Source organism: Pagrus pagrus, assembly GCF_965226575.1.
Source record: "Pagrus pagrus genome assembly, chromosome: 11".
Lineage (NCBI taxonomy): Eukaryota > Metazoa > Chordata > Actinopteri > Spariformes > Sparidae > Pagrus > Pagrus pagrus.
The window spans coordinates 10646035-10665867 of record NC_140195.1 but is presented as its reverse complement, the minus strand read 5'-3'; the positions used below and the strand labels follow the sequence as shown (position 1 = coordinate 10665867).

General features: G+C 42.2%; 1 protein-coding gene across 2 annotated transcripts; it reads right to left on the bottom strand.

The window, feature by feature from the left end:
- Positions 1-13395: 13395 nt before the first annotated feature.
- LOC311265562 (transcription cofactor vestigial-like protein 4) lies at positions 13396-19003 on the bottom strand. Of its 2 annotated transcripts, none has more exons than XM_084367354.1 (6): positions 18405-19003; positions 17740-17893; positions 17124-17286; positions 16134-16362; positions 15920-16034; positions 13396-15721 (listed from the first exon to the last, which is right to left on the bottom strand). In XM_084367354.1, exons 2-6 carry the CDS (start codon positions 17819-17821, stop codon positions 15522-15524), a joined length of 789 nt encoding a protein of 262 aa, XP_084223480.1. In that variant the 5' UTR covers positions 17822-17893; positions 18405-19003; the 3' UTR covers positions 13396-15521. The 2 variants fall into 2 exon arrangements, with proteins under 2 accessions (XP_084223480.1, XP_084223479.1); XM_084367353.1 differs by having other exon boundaries at positions 18486-19003.
- Between the last annotated feature and the right edge of the window lie 830 nt (positions 19004-19833).

Here is a 19833-nt window from a genome sequence, read left to right as displayed (position 1 = left end):
TTAAATTAATAAATAATACATTTGATAAACTCAACAGCAACTTCTCTCTCCAGAAATCCGGACCTGGCTACTCTTGATAATCCACAGACCTTGTTGTGTGAAGTTTCCCTTGGTAATAATTTCCCTCTACCGAACTACACCAACCAACCTTATTACCATGCAAACTATAAATATAATAATTACAAATTATTATAAAAGTGCTTAACAAGAAGAAATAAAACCAGATGTGGCGGATAAAATAAGATTAAATGAATACAATACGATTTTTGAGTCTCATTTGCTTGGGGTTGGAGGTCGTGCCGGCCACCAACCCAAAGCGTCAGTATTTGACAACCTATTTCCAAAAGCTTCCATGGGGGGCGCTGATAGCAAAAACCTGATCCTGCTTTGTCACGAACTGTGAATCTACTCACGGATGAGAGGCTTAGCTGTAACATTAGCTAGCTTAGTTAGCTAGCCTGTCATCCACGAGTAGATAGCCCACACCGTGGATCTGATAATGGAAAATCTGGATCCAGTGTTCAGGGCTGGAGATGCATGCTTCCTCCTGCACTGTGATACAGTTTGCAGTTGTAGTTCGGTAGAAGGAAAATAGTTCCTTCTTTTACTGTGCACAAAAAGTCCTGTGGATTATCTTGAGTGTCGGGGTCATGATTTCTATAAAGGTTTTTGAGCACCACAAGTCGAGTGCCATCTAGTTCCATTATGTTCTAGAAAAAAAGGCAGACATCTCCATCAAAACTTGGCGACTCGATGGAAAGAGAGAGAGAAAATATGCATTTTTTTTATTTTAGGCTGGAGTGTTCCTTTTGATGAGGGGTTGTATGAGGTACTTATCCCTAGTCAGTGTATTACCTGCAGTAGATGACTGTCAGCTCTCCCCCCGTGTGGAGAAGCAGTGTGCAACGCCTACAGAGATGCAGAGCATTGTACTGCTAAACGGAACTGACAAGATGGAAGACGTATTTTAGTCACCTAAAAGAAGGCACACCTATAAAGCGACCAAGTGCAGCTGTGCCTGCTGTGCACTGTGTTATGCCTCAGGTCAGCTGTTTGGGTTGGACTTTTGGTGCGTTCCATTGTACTCAGAACTCAGGAAAAAAAGACCTCCAACAAAGAATGGTGCCATGGAACGACCATCCAAGTCCGAATTCCAAGTCGTAAACTCGAGCAAGATCCGCGTAGCCCAGATTTTTGGTGGCCCCTCTTTTAGATGGCTAAAATGTGTCTTGTTGTTGGTCACATTTAGCAGTACAACGCTCTGTTTCCTCTGTTGGTGCTGCTTCTCCACACAAGGGGAGAGCTGACGGTCATTTACTGCAGGTAATACACTGACCAAGGATAAGTACCTCATACAACCCCACATCCAAAGACCCCAACAATCACTTTAAATAACAATTCACCCCATAATATCTGGATTGGCTCACAGATTTTGATACCGCTCTAGCTAAACTGGTGGCCAGTTGTGTATTGAGTGTCTACAGAGCGCCAACAGTTCACCTGTCAATCAGTTCTTCAACCTTTTTCCTAAAGCTGAGCCTCTAGCATCACTAAATCTGCAGGGTGACATATTCCAGTGTAACACCTGTTCCCATGATGACCCTACTGGTGGTCCAGTTGGTGTCGATTTTCATTCTCAACCAGCCTGATTCAGTGTTACTGCTTTTTATTACTCTCTTTTCATTTAGTCAGCCCGTGTTCATTAGACAGCTTCCTCTTTTTTTGCCTTAACGAGGGAATAAAGGAAACGCCTCCCAAAGTCTGGGGAGTGTCATTTTCATTTCCTGTCTCATAACGTGGTGATACGAAGCTGATTGGCTCATTTTAAGGGGGATATAAATAAACCTGACCATACGCTGTACACATTAATTGATATAGATAGCATTAATTATTAGACACTATTCTCTTCATGCAGAGTCTCTGGGCTTCTCAGCTCCATTTTGTGGCCATGGATCTGAGCGAGGGGACATTGTTTGGTGTTTAGCATTTCTTGGCACTCTCTGTCGCGAGCCTATTTTTAAAGTTAAAAAGTGCTCGCAGTGTGGCCGCGAGAGAGGACACTGAAGAAGCAAACTGGTGATCCATGATGCTTTTATGAAAGGATGACAGAACGCTACAGCTTATAAACTCACACAGGCTGCAATGATTAATCCTTGTAGCCCACTTAGAGCAAGAAAAACTAACTCTGCTGTGAAGATGAAAAGGCTGATAATTATGTTTATACTTTCTCTGTTTTTAACCCCAGCGCCAAAGGATTTTCTTAATCGTAACGCCCTATTGGGTACGCAGTTGTGGGTCACCGAACCTGCATATTTTTGATGTGGATTTTGTGTGATGGCTTGTGACATTTTTCCTCTGATGCATTCGGTTTGCCCCAGACTTCTGTCTGAGGTACGCTCACCCGAGAATTCAAAGCAAATACATTAATGAATAACTAATCTTTGCAGATGCATGAATCTACATATCAATGTAATCAGAGGATGTTGTGTGCATGGCTATTTCCAGCAGAGGGGCTGAGAGGATGTCAAGCATGCAAAGCCTCTCTGCATATATGCTAATTGGGCTCCATTTTCCAATCTGAATATGAACCTTGCTGAAATGAACTTGTTTACCAGTTCACTTATAAGGAGCCCAAAGTGCCTTTTTTTTAATTTTTGCTTGCACATGCACACAAACTGCACTGCTGCTTACATAGCACGCATTTACGCCGTGCAGCTGGCTGAGATCTGAGATTAATGGGTGCACGCTGGGACATGTGAAAATGTGGATCCCCATCCGATTTTGCCGTTTGATAATGTGTTCTCGTGACACAGCAAATATTGCCAGGCAGCCAAGCTCACAGGCAAGCAGAGCATATGATTTCTGCACAGATGCAAATATCAGATTCTGAAGCATATGCCAAAGAGGTTACCCTGTCACAAATCATAAGGGCTTATCACACTCACTGTAGGAATATCTGTGGGTTTGCATTAATAAATCCCCCTCTTCTGGAAAATTATACAGACCCTTCGATTTACATTACATTACCCTCCCCCCATGTTGCCTCTTCTGGCAGCTCATAAACCTACAATATCATATGGAGAAACCTGTGCCTGTCTGTCCCATCTGCTGTCTAATGTAAATAGTTTACTGTTTGAATTTCTCGTCTGTATTTCTGCACAAACAACGGTGCATTTTCCGTGCACATTAAAAAAAAAAGGGGGGGAGAGCATTTTTAATCAAGGAATGTTGCAAAAAAGCTAAAAGAATCTGTGTAATTGAGAGTGAATTTAAAGTCACATTAAAAGGGACAATTTTAGCTAATCAGAAAACTGTCCCCTGCTACTTTCAGTTTGCTGTAGCGCTTCTTGTCTTTTGTCACAGCTTATAACATCTCCCCAATGTGCCAGAGGCTTATGGGGGAGTCATTGTAGATTACTGCCTGGGTCAAACACTGAATGCAAATCAGGCCGAGGAACAGGCGAAGTGAAACGTTGGAAAAAAGAATCAGGGTGCAGAAAACAACGAAATGTATTTCTTACTCTATAAATTTGTCTCATACTCTAAATGTCAAGTGTGTACGTGCCTGCGCGCGTGTGCGTGTAGTGGCCTCAAAAAAGTCGCATTTGAACCGACGTATTCTAATATTAATCCACTAATTCACAGGACTTGAATTGCTCACGCCAAACGTAAGCCAAGGGGAGAAATTCCACATGGTGAGCAAGACATGTTACTCTGCCGGGATGTCACGCACAGTGGGTGCTCTGGATGATCCTGTGCCCTGATGTGAAGCTAGTGGGAGGAAGGGGCTAGCTCTCCACTGAAGCTCCTCTAATGGCTTCCTCCTGGATTCCCTGCCCAAAGGGTTTCAGGCCCTGTGCTCTACCCAGGGCCTCTTTAGGCTGTGGGACTATGATAATAGCTGACAAATGAAAAACTCTGCCGACATCAAATGGAGTTATTTGTTTCGCTGCTCTTGCACAGAAACGACAACAGAAGACTCTGTGTTCCACTGAATTTCATTATTCTGCAGCTAATCTCTTGGAACTTAACCCCTCAGCAACAAGCGACGCTGCACCTCCGAGCACCCGTGTGTGCATGCATGTCGTACGTCTGCATGCGCACCTGCGTTTGCATGAGCGTGCTCGTTTGTGTTACCGTGAGCACGGATTTACTGTATGCGAATGTGTACAAATGCTCCTGTTGATTGTAAAGACAGGACCAGGCAGCTGCTCCAGGCACAGCTTTAGTAAAGACCTGCATTCTAAATAAGTTCTGTCAGATTACCCTGGCACACACTTAGCACTTCACTCTGCAGGATATTGGCTGAGTCTGCTCGGTTTATTACAGCTGGGAAGTGAAATCGAGGTGGAAGGTGAGGAGCAGGTGATTAAAAGAGTTCACGACCCTCAACAAATCTCATTTTATCTAAAATAAAAATATCGGAGCCGAGCAAATATGGATTGCAATGGATTGTATGGCTGATTTCATTAGTCTGACACATGATAAATGATATGTACATAGTGCAGGCGAGAATCACAGTTTCATTGTCTGTGTGTTTGTGTGTGCAAACAAAGGTTGATTTGATTAATTTTGGCACATCGTTATATGCAAATGTGACCAAGTGACCTCCACACGTGCTCCGCACACTCTATCCCTCCTGTTGCACGACATTTTCACTCATGTAGTTATGCCCTTGACTGCACATTATGACTGCGCAGAATAAGACACAAATATTTAAGCCGACCCACATGCATACGTAAATACAGCCCTCCGTCAAATACGAGACAAAAATCGAGACAAACGCACGAGACTGCGCTCTGGGAGACGTTTTGAAGGCATGTTAAGATGCTGTTTACTCTTTCTGACACATAGAAAACACATGGGAAACTTTTATAGAAGCACTGTCGTATGCAAACAAGCTCATTCACTCCCTGTCTGTCTCGCTCGCTTCCTCAAACAACACACTCAGGCACACATGATGATTAAGAGGTCTGAGGGCCTTCAGGCCACACTTGGACTTGGGACTGCGGTGAATCATAGCTATGATGTGGTGCATGCTTTCTATTCTGATCTGTCAGAGAGGTTTGGGAACTGTGCTCACTGATGAGTGAGCCGGACCAGGCAGGGCCACAGCCGCCTGCCCGGTCTGTCCTTCCTCCTCCTCAGGCACCTCAGCTCTGCTGCCTGCCTGCCTCCCTCGCTCCTCAGAGCTAAACAGTGACAGGTAAGATGCCCCGAGAACAGCCTGCACACTGCAGGGCCGAGCGACACAGCAGGGGTCAATGAGGTCAAGACAGAGCCGAGCAGAGGAGCAAACAGGCTGAAGACACCTGTGTTACTTCACAAAGTCACACATTAACGGCAGAACCAACTTCTATTCAGCAGCACATGAGATATATGTTGACATTTGTGTAGAGAGTCTTTAAAAATGTAGGTTCTGATATATCATATTAAATTATTCAAGATTAAATATACATATTTGCTTATTTTAGTGTGTATTTTAGTTTGAAATATATCACACCCTCTCCTTTATTGAAGCATTTACAGAGAGGTATAACATTTGTATCATCCATCTGTTTATTTGTTTAACTTCCTCCTATAATCACAGAACAAAAGTATTTAGGTTAAGAACACATAACACACTTATGAGCAAAATCTCATTTCATAATAAATGCTTATATGTCAGCGAACACAATGACGCATCTCAAATCAATCCAAAGTTCAACCTTGGATCAGTTCCTTCCAGAATAAAATATTGGCATTTTACGTTTCAGCAAACCACTGATATGTTCAAGTCTGTAAGTGTCACACATACCGTACTGACATTTAGTGTCGAATCATGTTCACATTACATGTGAGGTGACTTTTGTGGAGGGGGTGCAGGTGCCATGACAGCTGACAACTGCTAATGACTGATGTTCGAGATGGCGTTTCACCATTTTTAAGTGCGAAATCGATGGATATCTCAAACGAAATGTAAGAACTAAGGTTGCAACAGCATGAAATGTTCATGATACGATAAACATCTAAAAAAAATATCACGGCTTCACCGTATACGGTTTCTAAAGTTTCTAAATATCGGTGGTTTGCAGAGACAAGCATTCCCACGATGTATTTTGCCGGTTGGGTTCAGTGTACCTCGATTCATTCAGGTATCATTTTTAGCTGTGTCACAAACACTGCTGTGTTTCTTCTCCAACAAAGGCGATACAAGTTTCAGAGTCAGAAGCACAGATCTCCACTGAACAATATGCCCATTTACAAGCGTTTCTGCTGCACCACCATCAGTGCAAACTCATGCACAGCCTGTACATTTTTAAAACTTGATAACAAGCTCTGGGTCAAGGTGGACCCAACAAACACAGCGTGGTCAGTTTCAGACAGCATTTTGAGTTTTACCACATAAAAAAGAAAAATCTGTTGCACAACTGATCCAGTCTTGATCATGTGTGAAGTAATGCACCTTAAAACTTGTGCAAATTTTATTTAATTCCTCGACTGCCACTTTCGGTTGAAGGCTGAAGACACTTTATGGCATAATTACCTCAAATATTTCAAAGTGCACAACAGCTATATATTGCGAAGCATCTTAAACGGCCTCAATAATGTGAATCTTTGGACACAATCTCAGTAACCAAACTTTGGCTTGTAGTTTTAAACATCTTTACAAGTTAACAGTGACTGAGTTTGTTTCATGACACCTGGATGAAAATAGGAATTGTGGGCATGATTAACATTCAAGTTAGTCACATTTATTATAGCGCACTGAAAGCTCACACATCACTTAGAGCACAGTTATGAAAAAGCTTTTATAGGTGCAGCGACTAATGTGTTTTACAGATGAGACTTTTACTGAAAATTGCAAACCTGCATGTCTGAACATTAGCTCCCTCACCTTAATAGAAGCTTTATTTATAGCATGTGCTCCAGTCTTCCTCAGTCTTATGTCTGATTGTCGATGCTTTGGTTCTATGTTGCCTGTAGATCGTTTAATTTTCCCTACATATCATTTGACGTGTGATTTTTGGATGGGACTTAATAACTCAGATTCACATGACACTTGATTGAAAGTGGATGCATTACTTAGAGTACTTCACCCACTGATGAGTCACTCATGAGACAGTCAAGCAAATCAGTTTAAATGGGTCTCTGTGTTGAACCTTTAACATTCCTGTAGTTATTTATACACTATACATCATTTACTGTTGTTTCTTTGGGTTGGGTCAAAGATGGTAGTTAAGACACAAAGACTATGATTCTCTCTTGAATCGTCACTAATCCTCCCTGTACTTGTGTGCAGTGTGCCACCTGTGGCGTTCACTTTTACTTTGCTGTTTCAAATGAAAATAAAGGAGTTTGTTTTCTAGTATCCAAATCTCACTGGGGATAAACAGCACTAAAAATGTGACTCTATAATCATATTTTAGGAATAATAGTCTAATTGAAGAAATGTTTTAGCTTCTTCCTCAGCGTCTTATATTAAACTTCTGCTGCTCTTTAAATCGTCCTTTTCCCCCCGTCATATTTCTATAAATACTGGCGAATCAGGGAGAGAATTCAAGCCGATATTCTAAAAACAAGACCCCGAACGGGAACTTGTAACTATCAAGTAGCTCTGACAATATGAGTGGAGACGAAGCATTGTGCTGGAGTGAAGTTCCTGTGCTCTGTCAAACACATCCTCTGGCAGGGCCTAATGTGGCGTGTGACACGTCACACCCTATCACTCTGCCTCACAGATGACCAGCCGCTTACGTATGCCGCGTGCACCACTGGATCCCAAACCAGACACTGTCAGGTGTGATAACAGTTTGAGTGCCAAACCCACATTGAAGCCTTGCCCTCTCCCATTCCCCCACAATTCATTTGATGCTGCAGCTGCACAGCTCACGATCTGCTATGCACTACTGCAAGCATGTGCTGTGCCCTAAAGATGCTTTTATTCCTGGTTCACCTGCACATTCCCCCCAGGCTGACGGCCAGAGATAACCCCGCCGCTCTGCTCCCTCGGACCAGTGAACCACTCTCCATCACCGGGGGGGTTTGCAGAGATAAGGGCTGCTGCTGATCCCAGCTCTGTGGAGGGGATCAAATACCAGCTGAGGTGCACTGTGGGGATACTTGGACAGTGAGAGACAGTGGTTGGATCCTGCACATATAACCTACATGCACCAAATATAAGTTATATTGTACACCATTGTACAACAGCTGAAGTTTTTCCCTCCTGTAAAGGATCCATCCTCTCATAATTGCACACTAAAGGCTCAGCTTTTTTTCCCTGTTCTTTATTTTGTCATTCGTGCCCCTCGGTCCAAAAATGTGCTGCCTACATTTGGCATTGGAGGTAAATGTTCCCCCAGCACACACTCATTATTTCAATCCTCACAAGGCTGTGGACAGGCCCGGCCACTCTGACAGCGTTTGATGCTCTCTTGCTCTTTTCTCTGTGTCACAATTTCTTCCACTCGATAGAGAGAAGGTTTCGTTCTTTATTCTTTTGCTGTTTTTGTTCTCTTTTGCTTTGTAATTCATTTTTAATCAAGGCTACCTGGCTTTGTGTGCGAGCGTGTGGTGGAACATTTAGTCCTGTACTGGTTGCTGTAAATTGTTCTGCTTATTCACACGTAGTAGAAGTAAAAAAAGAGAATTCTGCATAATGTCGAGAGGAAACCCGTCCACAATAATGATTTCATCATAACTGCGTCAGTCTTTTTTAAAGGGGTGTTTTTCCTAACGTAACAGAGGAAGCCCCCCGTGGATATGAAGTTAAAGCTACACTGAATTAAATCTAAAAAATGTTGTAGCTTTTCCGTGAGGAAATTTTCTTTTATTTAAATCAATCTCTGCCGTCACCTTCCTGATTTTTGTTGACTCTCCTGCATATGCGTACAACGATGCAAGTAAATGAATGAGAGCACATCGGAAAAGTGAGGTGTAAGATCTCTACGCCTGAAGCGTCTTTGTCACATCTTGCCGATCTCCTCTAACCTTCTTTTTCTTAAACAGTGAAACCTCTGATCATTCCCCCCATTTGCTCTGTTTGGCTTTCAACATGAAGAGGAATGCTGGAGCAGATAATAACGCGGTCTACTGTACAGTCCCTGGGTACTGAAGTCTGATAAAACAATGTGATGGTGGAAGAGGAGGAAAAAATCAGCAAGGAGCAATTTTTCTGTGCTGGATTGTTCTCTTTGATCTGGAGTGCAGTGAAAGGAGGGCATTATGTAACGTCTTCAGCACACACATGGCCGACTGTGTGACTGCCAAACACACGGGGGGAGTGGTAGTGATGGTGGTGGTAGTGGTGGTGGTGGTGGCGGTGGTGGTGGTGGGGTGCTGTGGCAAAGAGGGGGGGGAGGAGGCAGACAGACCAGAGGAAAGAGATAGGGCCATGGAAGACAGGAGTAGATGGACGTGAGAGGAGAAACATTGCTGCTCATATGGGTGTTGGGTCATTTTCCTTATTAAGGCTGCTCAGTCAAGCAGCTGTAATGTGGGCCCTAACAAGCCTCATAATGAGACATGAGAATGCCCTTTAGTGATGGTTCAAGCATTTATCTGCTGCTCAGTGCCCGAAACCCACTGTCTCAATACACATCCTCTTCTGTCTGCCGTAAAGAGAGGAAATTTGGGTAATTACATGGGTCCTGATCTTGCAAGAAAAATATGGTCTCTGGCTAACAAGAATTATTAGCCCGTCGTATGTATGTCCTAATTGGAAGCAATTCATTATCTTGAAGGAACAACAAAACCTCACAAGGCGGCACAGTCATGCTATTGTGCAGCAGATGGCCCTTTAAATCAATCATTTACAAATCAATCAATAATACATAAAACTGTCAACTATTAAGCCAACTGTATCAGGAGGAAATCACTGGCCGTGTCAAGCACCATACGGCCGTACATCGGGCCAAATGTTCGCCTCGAAGCAGGTCAAAGATGGATGCAACATAAAGGAGAGATGTATTAATAGGAACCTGCCAAATCAATGCGTCGGGCACGCCACACAGGAGGTTCAAATCGAGAAGGAGCTGTCTCAACTGATGGAAGGAGGAAGTGAGGAAAAGGCAAAGAGCGATTGGTAGAGTGTGTCTGTGGTGGTGTGCAGCTGAAAACTGATGCTGAGATGGCCTGACAGGGTCTGTTTCTGTTCATTGCAAGACCGTTATCCAGAGTGACCGTGTTGTCTTCCCTTCCCTCCACAAAGGTTATGCCATTGCCAGCAGTCCACATGACACAATGAATGAGCCACAGTCGCTGAAGCCAGAGATGCTCATCAGGTCGTTCTTAAAGCACGTACAAAGCCTGCGCTCGATCCATACGGCGTTCAGGAGTCATTTATGGGTAAAACCAGGGTTGGATCTCAATATTTCCCCCCTTGTTTGCGACCTATAGTAAGGTTGCGGCTGCATTTTAGAAATGACGTGCTTGGTAATCGGGTGTGTTGGGCTGTCAGCTCAGGGTGCATGATCTTGCCAGCATGACTCAAGTCTGCCCGTGAGCTGCTTCCTGTGCCTGTGCATCTACTCCAGTTGCTTGTATGATCTATTTTAGATTCTTTTGCCCAAGGATGTGTGTGCATCCTCACAGCAGAGAGCCACAGAAATAAGAAAAAAAGAGGAGGGGGAATAGATAATGTTCAAATAATCTACAGGCAATCATGCAAATTCCCCAGACGTTGTGCACTCGGGGATGTTGTAGATAGGGGTGCAGCCTCGCGTTCTGTTCAGGCACAACAAATTTGGAATTATGCAAACGAAGAATGAGATCTCTATCAGACGTTTGTGCGGGCTAAAACGTATGCATTATGTGTGCCAACATGCGTGACACCGCAACGACCGGTTTTCCAATTTAGTCTGTAGTAAAATTATTCATTTACCCAAGTGGATTAATTATAAAGCCATTCCGTGTTCATAGGGCAGCACGTTTAAACCGTTTTCATTGGTTCGTTCCTTTCATGCAACCGAGCAAGAGCAAAATGGAGAGGACAGTGTTTAACATATGTGTGTCTTGACCGTGTCTGAACGCAGCAGAGTCCATCCTGTTACGGCAATAACAGGAGGCAGCGACTGAGAGACCAGTCCTCCATCGCAAGCACAGATGTCATGCTCCTTGTGGCCTTCACACACTGAAGGGGCCAAGCAGAATTTGGCGTGACCCTGATGTGTCATCTTGATTTAGACACTAGTTCCACGTCGGCCACCAATGTGGCCCGATATCTGCGTGCGTGCATGTGTGTGTGTTAGTGTGGATCTGCGATTGGTTTTGCGCAAGAAGGAAAATGTGGATCTCCTCTTCCATAATCCCACAAGAGCAGGCTGCCTTGGAAGGCATGGTGCAGCAGAAGCAGGGGCATTGTGGTTGGTGAATGCCTTGGTCTAATCTCGTGGAGGCAGTGGTCTGTTGGAGGGGCTTTTGAGCAGATTTGAGCCCGAGGGGTGAGAGCAACAACAACCAAGAAGGGGGGGAAAGACAAAATTAAAAAATAAGGGACCTTTCTTTTCTAGTTTAAAGATTTGCGTTGTGAATGGATGCTCAACAAATTCAAATCAGCCAAACTGAAGTGGAGGTATACTCATTTACATTTTCATTCAGCCTTTAAAGAGTCTATTTATAGCTTCAAATCTAACTATGGATATGCTAATCCTGCACGATGTTTATAATACATAAATACATCTACAATGAAATTTAGAAAAAAAAGATCCTTTGAAGCAAGAGTCTGGGATCTGGAGCCATGTTGGAGCCAACATCTACAGTGCATTCTGCTCTCAGCGTGAAAGTCTTGTTACCTATAGACCCATTTTACATGCAAAGTGCATTTTCACACTACTAACAGACACACTGAATTCATGCTGCATCCACATCAATCTTCACCGAATGATGATGCTCGTGTCTTTGTTTGATCTCCGGGGACTTGAGAATTTAAAGCGGTGGCCGTAAAAGTGGTTTAACGCTGCCATCTGCTGGCTGGGAGGGTGAGAAATCAGCTAATCTCTGATCCAACTAAAGCCTGGTCTCACAAGAGTTATTATCAGTCATATTATCCCATTTCCATTATAACATAATAATGTGGAGACATGCTTTCTAGGTCAATGCTTAAGTCTGAATGGAGCAATCCTCAACACTGAGTCATTAATCATAATCTGCCCCTTTCTCACTTAAAACTGATGGATTTTTCCACCAGCAATTTGTTACCATGACATCAAATCAACCAAACAACATCGAGGGGCCAAAGACATCAGCTGCTTGTCGAGAACATGATGATGAGGCCATACAATTCATCACACACACACACACTTAGTCGAATTAGAAAGACATTAAACATACAGCTGTTTCCATGTTGGACAAAGGCCTCAGAACAGAGACACTGGGACAAGAGAAAGTTAAAAAAAGACTTAATTTTGGGTTATTTTGGACACTATAAACACGTTTTGTGATCCGTTTACACAAGCGTAGACCATTTTTATGCCGTGTTATTAAGGGAGAATGACAATATAAGGACTTGGACTACGACTGACGAGCTGTTTGGAGCCATTTCATATTTTTAGTTTGTTTGTTACATTTTAAAACAAGTCCCCATCTACTTCAGTTGTTCAGGAGAATGCTGCAGCTGTTTTGCTGCGACGCTCCATAAAATGTTTTGGTGACTATGAAACTTTGCTCGTCTTTCCATCTGCATTGGTGGTGAGTAGATATTGACAGAATTTTTATTTTTCAGGTGAACTTATCCTTTAATATGTATACCCTAATATAAAATGTATACATGGCACCTGTTCCTCTGATGTGACATGAAACATTTGTTGTACGTTTTTTCTGAAGTATAAGCTAGTTACAGGACTTTAACACCAAAGCTGCTTCAGGAACAAACACCAACATCAGGCATTGTCCCACATACAAAAATAAGATTTAGGAAGCATTCACGGATACAGTTTTATCACACTTAACATCTAAGGTCTATTACAAAAGGACATTTGTCCGATGATCATCCCTCGGAGCTTAAGAGACCTGACTAATTAGTTGGTAAATCATTTAACCGTGCAGCCGTGGCAGCAGTTGCCCAATGCAAACACAGAATGATCTATGATGCCTGATTGCCTGGTTCAGATACGAGTGCCTTAATCAGTGTAACCACCTCATTAAAGACTCGAGCGTCAACACAGAAGCTGCAACATTATAGATTATTAGACAATCTGAGGGAGAAGCAGCAGCCTAACCTACACAAGTCAGAAATAACATGGTGGTTTAACTAAGGACCCTTTTTACATATACTGTCCACAACACAAAAGGTTTCACCATCATCCCACCGATTACTTTCCACAGAAAGAACTTCAAACCACAAATAAAACAATGTGCAGTAACTTGTTTGCATTTTTTTTTATTTAGCAGAAAGGATGACAAGAAATATCCAAAAGGTAGGCATTTGTATGTTTATTTGGAAGAAATTAAGTACAAAACAGTGGCGTTTTCTTCCAGAGAAATAAGGACAAAAGTGAACAAGTGTTTGTTTTTTGTTTTCTACACGGATGACATGTGGAGCAGGTCCATTCTGCAAACAGTCTTTCAGATACAGGTAGTCTAAATGTAGCAATTAAATAACAATGGACTAATACCCCAAACATATTACTGATTATCAACTTGTGTCAAACAAGCAGATCCCTATAAATCCCTAAATCCACTAAAGATCACAGAAAGCTAAATAAACTCGTTAAACTTTTAAGCACAGGAGTCTTTCTGACGCTGCACCGAGAAAGTCTTTGAACAGAAGACCGTTTGTGTTCCTGCACTTATTACAATTGTGGGAAAATAATCAACTTTTAGAAATATTTGTTTTAAAACAACGCATGGTTAGAAGATAATGAGCATCCATGCTACATACGAGTACACTAACTCTGAAACAGAAACAAAATATCTATGATCATTCCGCGCGGCGCAATGATAGTCTTGAATGAGTAAAATAAAATATAAAGACAGGATAGTGTAACAATTCAAGAACGGTATAATATTAATACAAACGTGTATGTTTTTCACAGACAGTTAATGGACATACCAAAAAAAAACAATCTGAATTTTGCAAGAACACATTTTTTAATCAGTGTTGACAAATAGGTTACGATAAAGTAGAGAATTTAAGAAGGGTGAGAAATTAATCTGAAGCAAAACTCAACTAAAACAAAATCACCTTTACTCAATAAAGAAGGAAGATTTTTTTTTGCAGCTCACACCATGACATCACCTTGAATAAAAAAAAAAAAAGATAAACATACTTTTCACTTCAGTTGTGCTTTTCTAGACACAATAAAAGTGAACGATAAGAGTCGGGCGATCATGGTGGAATGGCACATCCATATTGTTTGTGTGCATTGAGGGAAATCAACTGCTTGTCGTTAAAGGAAACATCCTCTGTTCTCATTAGAAGTCTGTTGTCACTACGTTTGAGCCGAAAAGAGAGTCAACATGAAACCATCGACATGTTCAGAATAAATAAAACCACTGCTAATAGACTGTGCTACAGAAGGTCCGATTTGAGCTGTATTCAGTCATGTATAAAGCTAGCTCCAAAGAATAACAAAGCAACGTAGCCCTTTAAACTGCATTCAGACAACCTTGCCAGAGGCTGTGATTTGTAGATGGATGCTACAATATACACCTACATATAGTAATGAAAACCAGATACAAAAAATATATTGAGTACAACTGTACCAGCAGTGAGTATTTTCTAAATTGTTACAGATAAAAAATAAATTCTGAGTAAATATATAGTATAGAATAAAGGTTTGTAATAGAAACCAGCTATTTGAAACATGCTTTCTAGCTAGACACAGCTACTATGATTGATATTAGTTTACTAAGTAATCAGCCACAGTGAGCATATAGACAGGAAACTAAAATTATTTTTAGTTAACAGTGGATTAAGTCCAGTTCAGGATCATAAAGAGGTCAGACTAAGTGTCCGCAGAAAGCAAAAGGGGGGCGACCAGATCTTTGAATGCATTATCGCAATTTCAAAACACGAGGCGCATCGTCGTTCCACATGAAACTGGTAACCTGCTACCTGAACGGTCAGAAACGCAATAGCGCGGTGAGACCTGGCTGTCCTTTTCAAGTAATATAGATTGAAAAAGCAGTGTGATTTTTAGAGTGGAGACAGTAAAAGACCAGATCTATGGCTTATATATGTTGATGGGGAAAGGCAGAAGTATTTCTTTGGCTGTCAAGGAAGGTAAAACAGAACGTGCGCTCCGAACAACTGATCGCTTTGTGAATCTCATTATAAACGCAAAATGAAATCTATGATTGTGCAGCTAAACACTTTCAACCCAACCATTTATTTTCTCCATGTTGATAGAGAGACTTTGCCAATTTAGGAAGTACAAATTTGACCTCGATGTCCACAAGGGAACAGCGTACGAGAGCACCGCGTGTCTGACATTGTTCTTTGCTAAAGGGGAAGTTGATGCTTGGGGAGAAATGACAGCGGCCAATCTCCTCTCGCACATGCAAACACGAAGGAAGCGATCATCGTTTTACTCCCTTCTACTTCATGGATCTGCTTCTGGGGATTGATGACCGCCACCCTTGGCCTTGATCTGGAGCCAGGCATCTCCCAGCGCCTTGGCAAAGTGGTCGTCCACTGAACCGGTGATGGACACCGAGTTGGACACGGGCTCTGCTTCTTTGTAGTTTTCTCCAAGGCTGCGACGGAAGTGCTCCTCAATCACAGGATCGCTGACTGTGTTAGCTAAAAGACATTATGTGTGGAGGAAGGAGGGAAAAAAACCTGGTTATTACCACATGCAATGTATAAAAAGACACACCTGTCATTGCTCCAACAAGTCAACACTAATAATTTAGCTTGAGGAATATTCTGCCAAACTCTGGTCTGTCTGTAACTGCTTTTAAAAACAAGTCCACTGTCTAATGACATTTAAAGACTTACCATTGGTCTTCCTCTGATCAGCAGGTGGGCTGGGTGAGCAGCCGTTCATGTGGCAGTGTGAGAGGTTACAGTTGCGGCTGCTTGCAGGGGCACAGATAATAACAGAGGGACGATTCTGTAGAGAGACAAGTAAAACACAATCAGCTCACACAGACACAGGACTAACATAGAGGTTGATACGCCCCTTGCAGAGGAGTTTAATGGGTTCACGTACCTGCTGCCGCTCTGCAGTCCCGCTCACGACAGACCTCTCCCTGCCACTTACGCCGATGTCGTGGCTGCTTTTGGTCAGAGCCAGAGGCTGGTCTACAGCATAGCCAGAAATGGAAGCGTACAGGTGGTTCCCGTGGAGGCCATTCGGGGAAGAAGAAGAAATTTGCTCGGCGGGAGTTCGGCTGTGGCTCCAGTGCTCGTTACGGTTGTCTCCAGCAGAGGGACGGGCCCTTGATGAAGAGAGTTAAATTAAACGTATACCACCACCTTTTTTTAAAGTGTGCAGTCCTTTCTTCTTAATAGTCATCTGTTGGAATTACTTAAAACGATTATAGGCATGATTTCCCATTTGCAGACTTGGTTGTGCTGGTTAGTCTAACGTGTCCCCTTTGAACACATCACAGCTCAGAGGTGGTTTTTGCACTCCACCACAGTTAATGCTGTGAGGTGCGTATGAAGCTGAATGTTTTGACTCTTGCTCAATATATACATTTGTTGAGGATTTCTCCTTTTTCCCCCAGTTATATCTAAATAAAAATGTGTTTCTGGTGTAGTTTTTCTATGCAATTCTACCAGACATATGTACATTTTATTAGCATTTGTCTAGTGGCTGGCTAGTGGCAAAAATTAAAACATATAGAAGACAAGATACTGATCGCTCTCCACCGGCTCGCGATCAAATACAGAATCTGTGATCACGTACAAAGCTCTGCGTGGTCAGGCTATGTCACTCGTAGGTCTTTGAGGTCCGATCAGTGCTTGCTAGTATTTCCTATATCTATGAAAACTGATCAATTAACACTAAAGGAGCCTGTGCTTTTGAAGTTGTGGCTCTCTTTGTGGCATCTCTGCTCTTGAAAGGTACCATTTAAATAATGTAACTTACTTACGAGATACTTTACACATAACTTAAAGAACGAAATTAAAAGGAACTGATGTGCTGACGATGCCAAATAATAACGTACGCTTTAGATTTTCAAAAGACACTCACAGCTCAGTGGCAAACAATCTGCTCATTTTGGTCATGTGGTCGTTATCACAGTTGATTCGGTCGTCCATTTGTTCTTCGCCATACTTCCGCTTGCTCGGGCAGTGTGGAGGAGGCCCAGTTATGTTGGCCATGGCAATGGGCAGGGAGGGTGTCCTGGACTCATCTGCGGGAAAGGAATCAACAGTACAATTAGGCTTATCAAACTTACCCTAAATATAGCAATCAGTACCTAACAGCATAGAAAACAGTCTAGATGTGTACATCTTTCTCCATCGGCACACTAAAGATGATCAGGAAAAAGTCACCAAACTCAGTCAAAAAAGGCGAAATTTGTGGTGATTGCTGGTATTTGCTTTGGACCATATAAACATGTCCTTGTGGATACTTCTAAGACCAGTGTGTATTTTCTAACATGCTAAAAATTAGGGTTTTAAACTGTGTTTTAAGGACAGGACACCAAATGTGTCGTATTTCCGGTATTTCACATGTAACGTCAACGCAAACCAAAACAAATTAATGTTGCTAGTAAGAGACGCATTAAAGTGTTAGTTCCACATTAAAGTTAGATACACACGATAAAGACACATTACAGCAAGCAAAACACTTTGACACTTACCGTCGTAGTGCAGTCTCCCGATGTTATTGTTCATCTTGTCCAGGAACTGAGAGTTCAACAGGTCCATTCTAGTGAATAGCATTTACACGAACAGGCTAGTTGCTAACATCGATGTTAGCAAGATATACCAGCGAAGCCAACACAATCGTTTATCCTGTAGAAGGTTTAAAAAGTAAATGGACAAATCAAAAGGTGAACGGGAATGTGAACGTTGCATACATTTGAAGCAATTTAGTGCAAATGGCGAGTGCTCTATTGAGCTTTTAGCGGTTAGCTGACGGTGACGATACCAAGGCTAGCAGTACAGCTACCTAAAACACGTAGGCTCCGCTAACTGCTAGCTTTACTCGGCTAGCTTTTACGGCTAAGATGAGAAAGCTACGCTTGCCGAGATGGGTAAGTCAATTATTATTGTTGCAATTAACAGTTTTACAAATATTGTTACAGTAGATAGCTTAGCTAAGTTAACTTATCTTAGTTACACGAGCTAACGTTAGCATACTCGCTCGCTAACTTTAGCTACTTTGTCTATGACACAAACCAAAGTTAGCATTAACTGCTAGCTGTTATGTCCCAACTTTGTAGTTAAGCTAGTTTTAAGGCTGCCCGATTCAACTCGCCGTACCGAATAAACGTTGAATTACGCCTAGTGAGGGACAACTTACGGTTCGGTTCTGTTCAGTTGGGTTAATGTCCAACAACAAAACTCCTAGTTAAGTAGCGTGATAACAACTGATGTTACTCACTTCATCGACAAAATTAGCTTCACAGCCATAACACGACCATGGCTAGCCCAGCGTGCCTTCACTGCATTTACGCACTTTCCCCGCTGCACCAACACAAAAGAGTGGTGAGCGGCCCTAGCGGAGACGAGGCGAACTGGGGGTAAAATCACCGTGTTTGTGGATCTGCTCGACACAAAAAGGTGTTATGACATTCAGCTAAAAGACACATTTATTCAATATAAACAGTCAGTTGCTGTGAACCACGGTGCGATGAGGAGTTGTGCCTATAAACAACATAACGAATTACGTTTACAAAACACTTAATTTAGCGACGCAACGCTGCAGCAGGTAACAGAAAGTAAAATATAATACAAAATATATTTTATTTAAAAGTTTGACACGGATTACACATCGGCCGGACAAAAAAATGTTTTTAGCCATTTTTTAATGACGTGTGAGTAATTACAAATAGGCCTACAAACAACATAACGAATTACGTTTACAAAACACTTAATTTAGCGACACAACGCTACAGGAGGTAACACAGAAAGTAAAATATAATACAAAAATATATTTAATTTGAAAGTTTGCCACGGACTACATATCGGCCGGACAAAAAAATGTTTTTTAGCCATTTTTTAATGACATGAGTAATTACAAATAGGCCCATACACCTTTGTGGAGGCTGGTCTTGAATCTGGACCCTAGATGTTCACTACTCCACTGCTGCCAGCTGATGTCACCCTAACATGCATGGATGAGATCTACTGCACAGTGCAGCTCCTCTCAAGTCAGCAGACAAGTAAGATTGTGTCCATGTCCTGTTTTAATGGATATTTAGTTGAGAGGGCTTATCATGAGATCCTTGATTCAATCAGGGGGACACTCCTTGCCCTTTAACAGAGCAGGCTTAGTACATGTAACAGATTTTGAAGAGTATTCAGACAGGGTGACAGTGAAATTACAACATAGAGATTGCATATAAAATGAATTCTTTTTTAGTGTAATACAGTTTATCTACAGCATTTTTTTTAATCACCTATTATCCAAGTGTGTGCATGTCGGTGCAGTATAAACCTCCCGGTGGCTGAGGGAGTGTGCTCAAAGATCAGCGGTTAACCAGTTGAACAGCTTTCAGTGGCCTGATGATGCAAGTCAACTTTTAGTTTTATGCCTGTTAAGAATATTCAAGCTGAGAAATAAGGATTTCATTGCCTCAGCAATAATCTGTACACATCCCTGGATTATGGTGATACAGATTCAAACTGTGACTAGATTCGTGGTGACCTCTGAGTACCCCAAGGTATTGATTACTATTGATCTGTTTCCTGAGCCATTTTCAAAATACTCATTAGTTGCCTGCATTGGA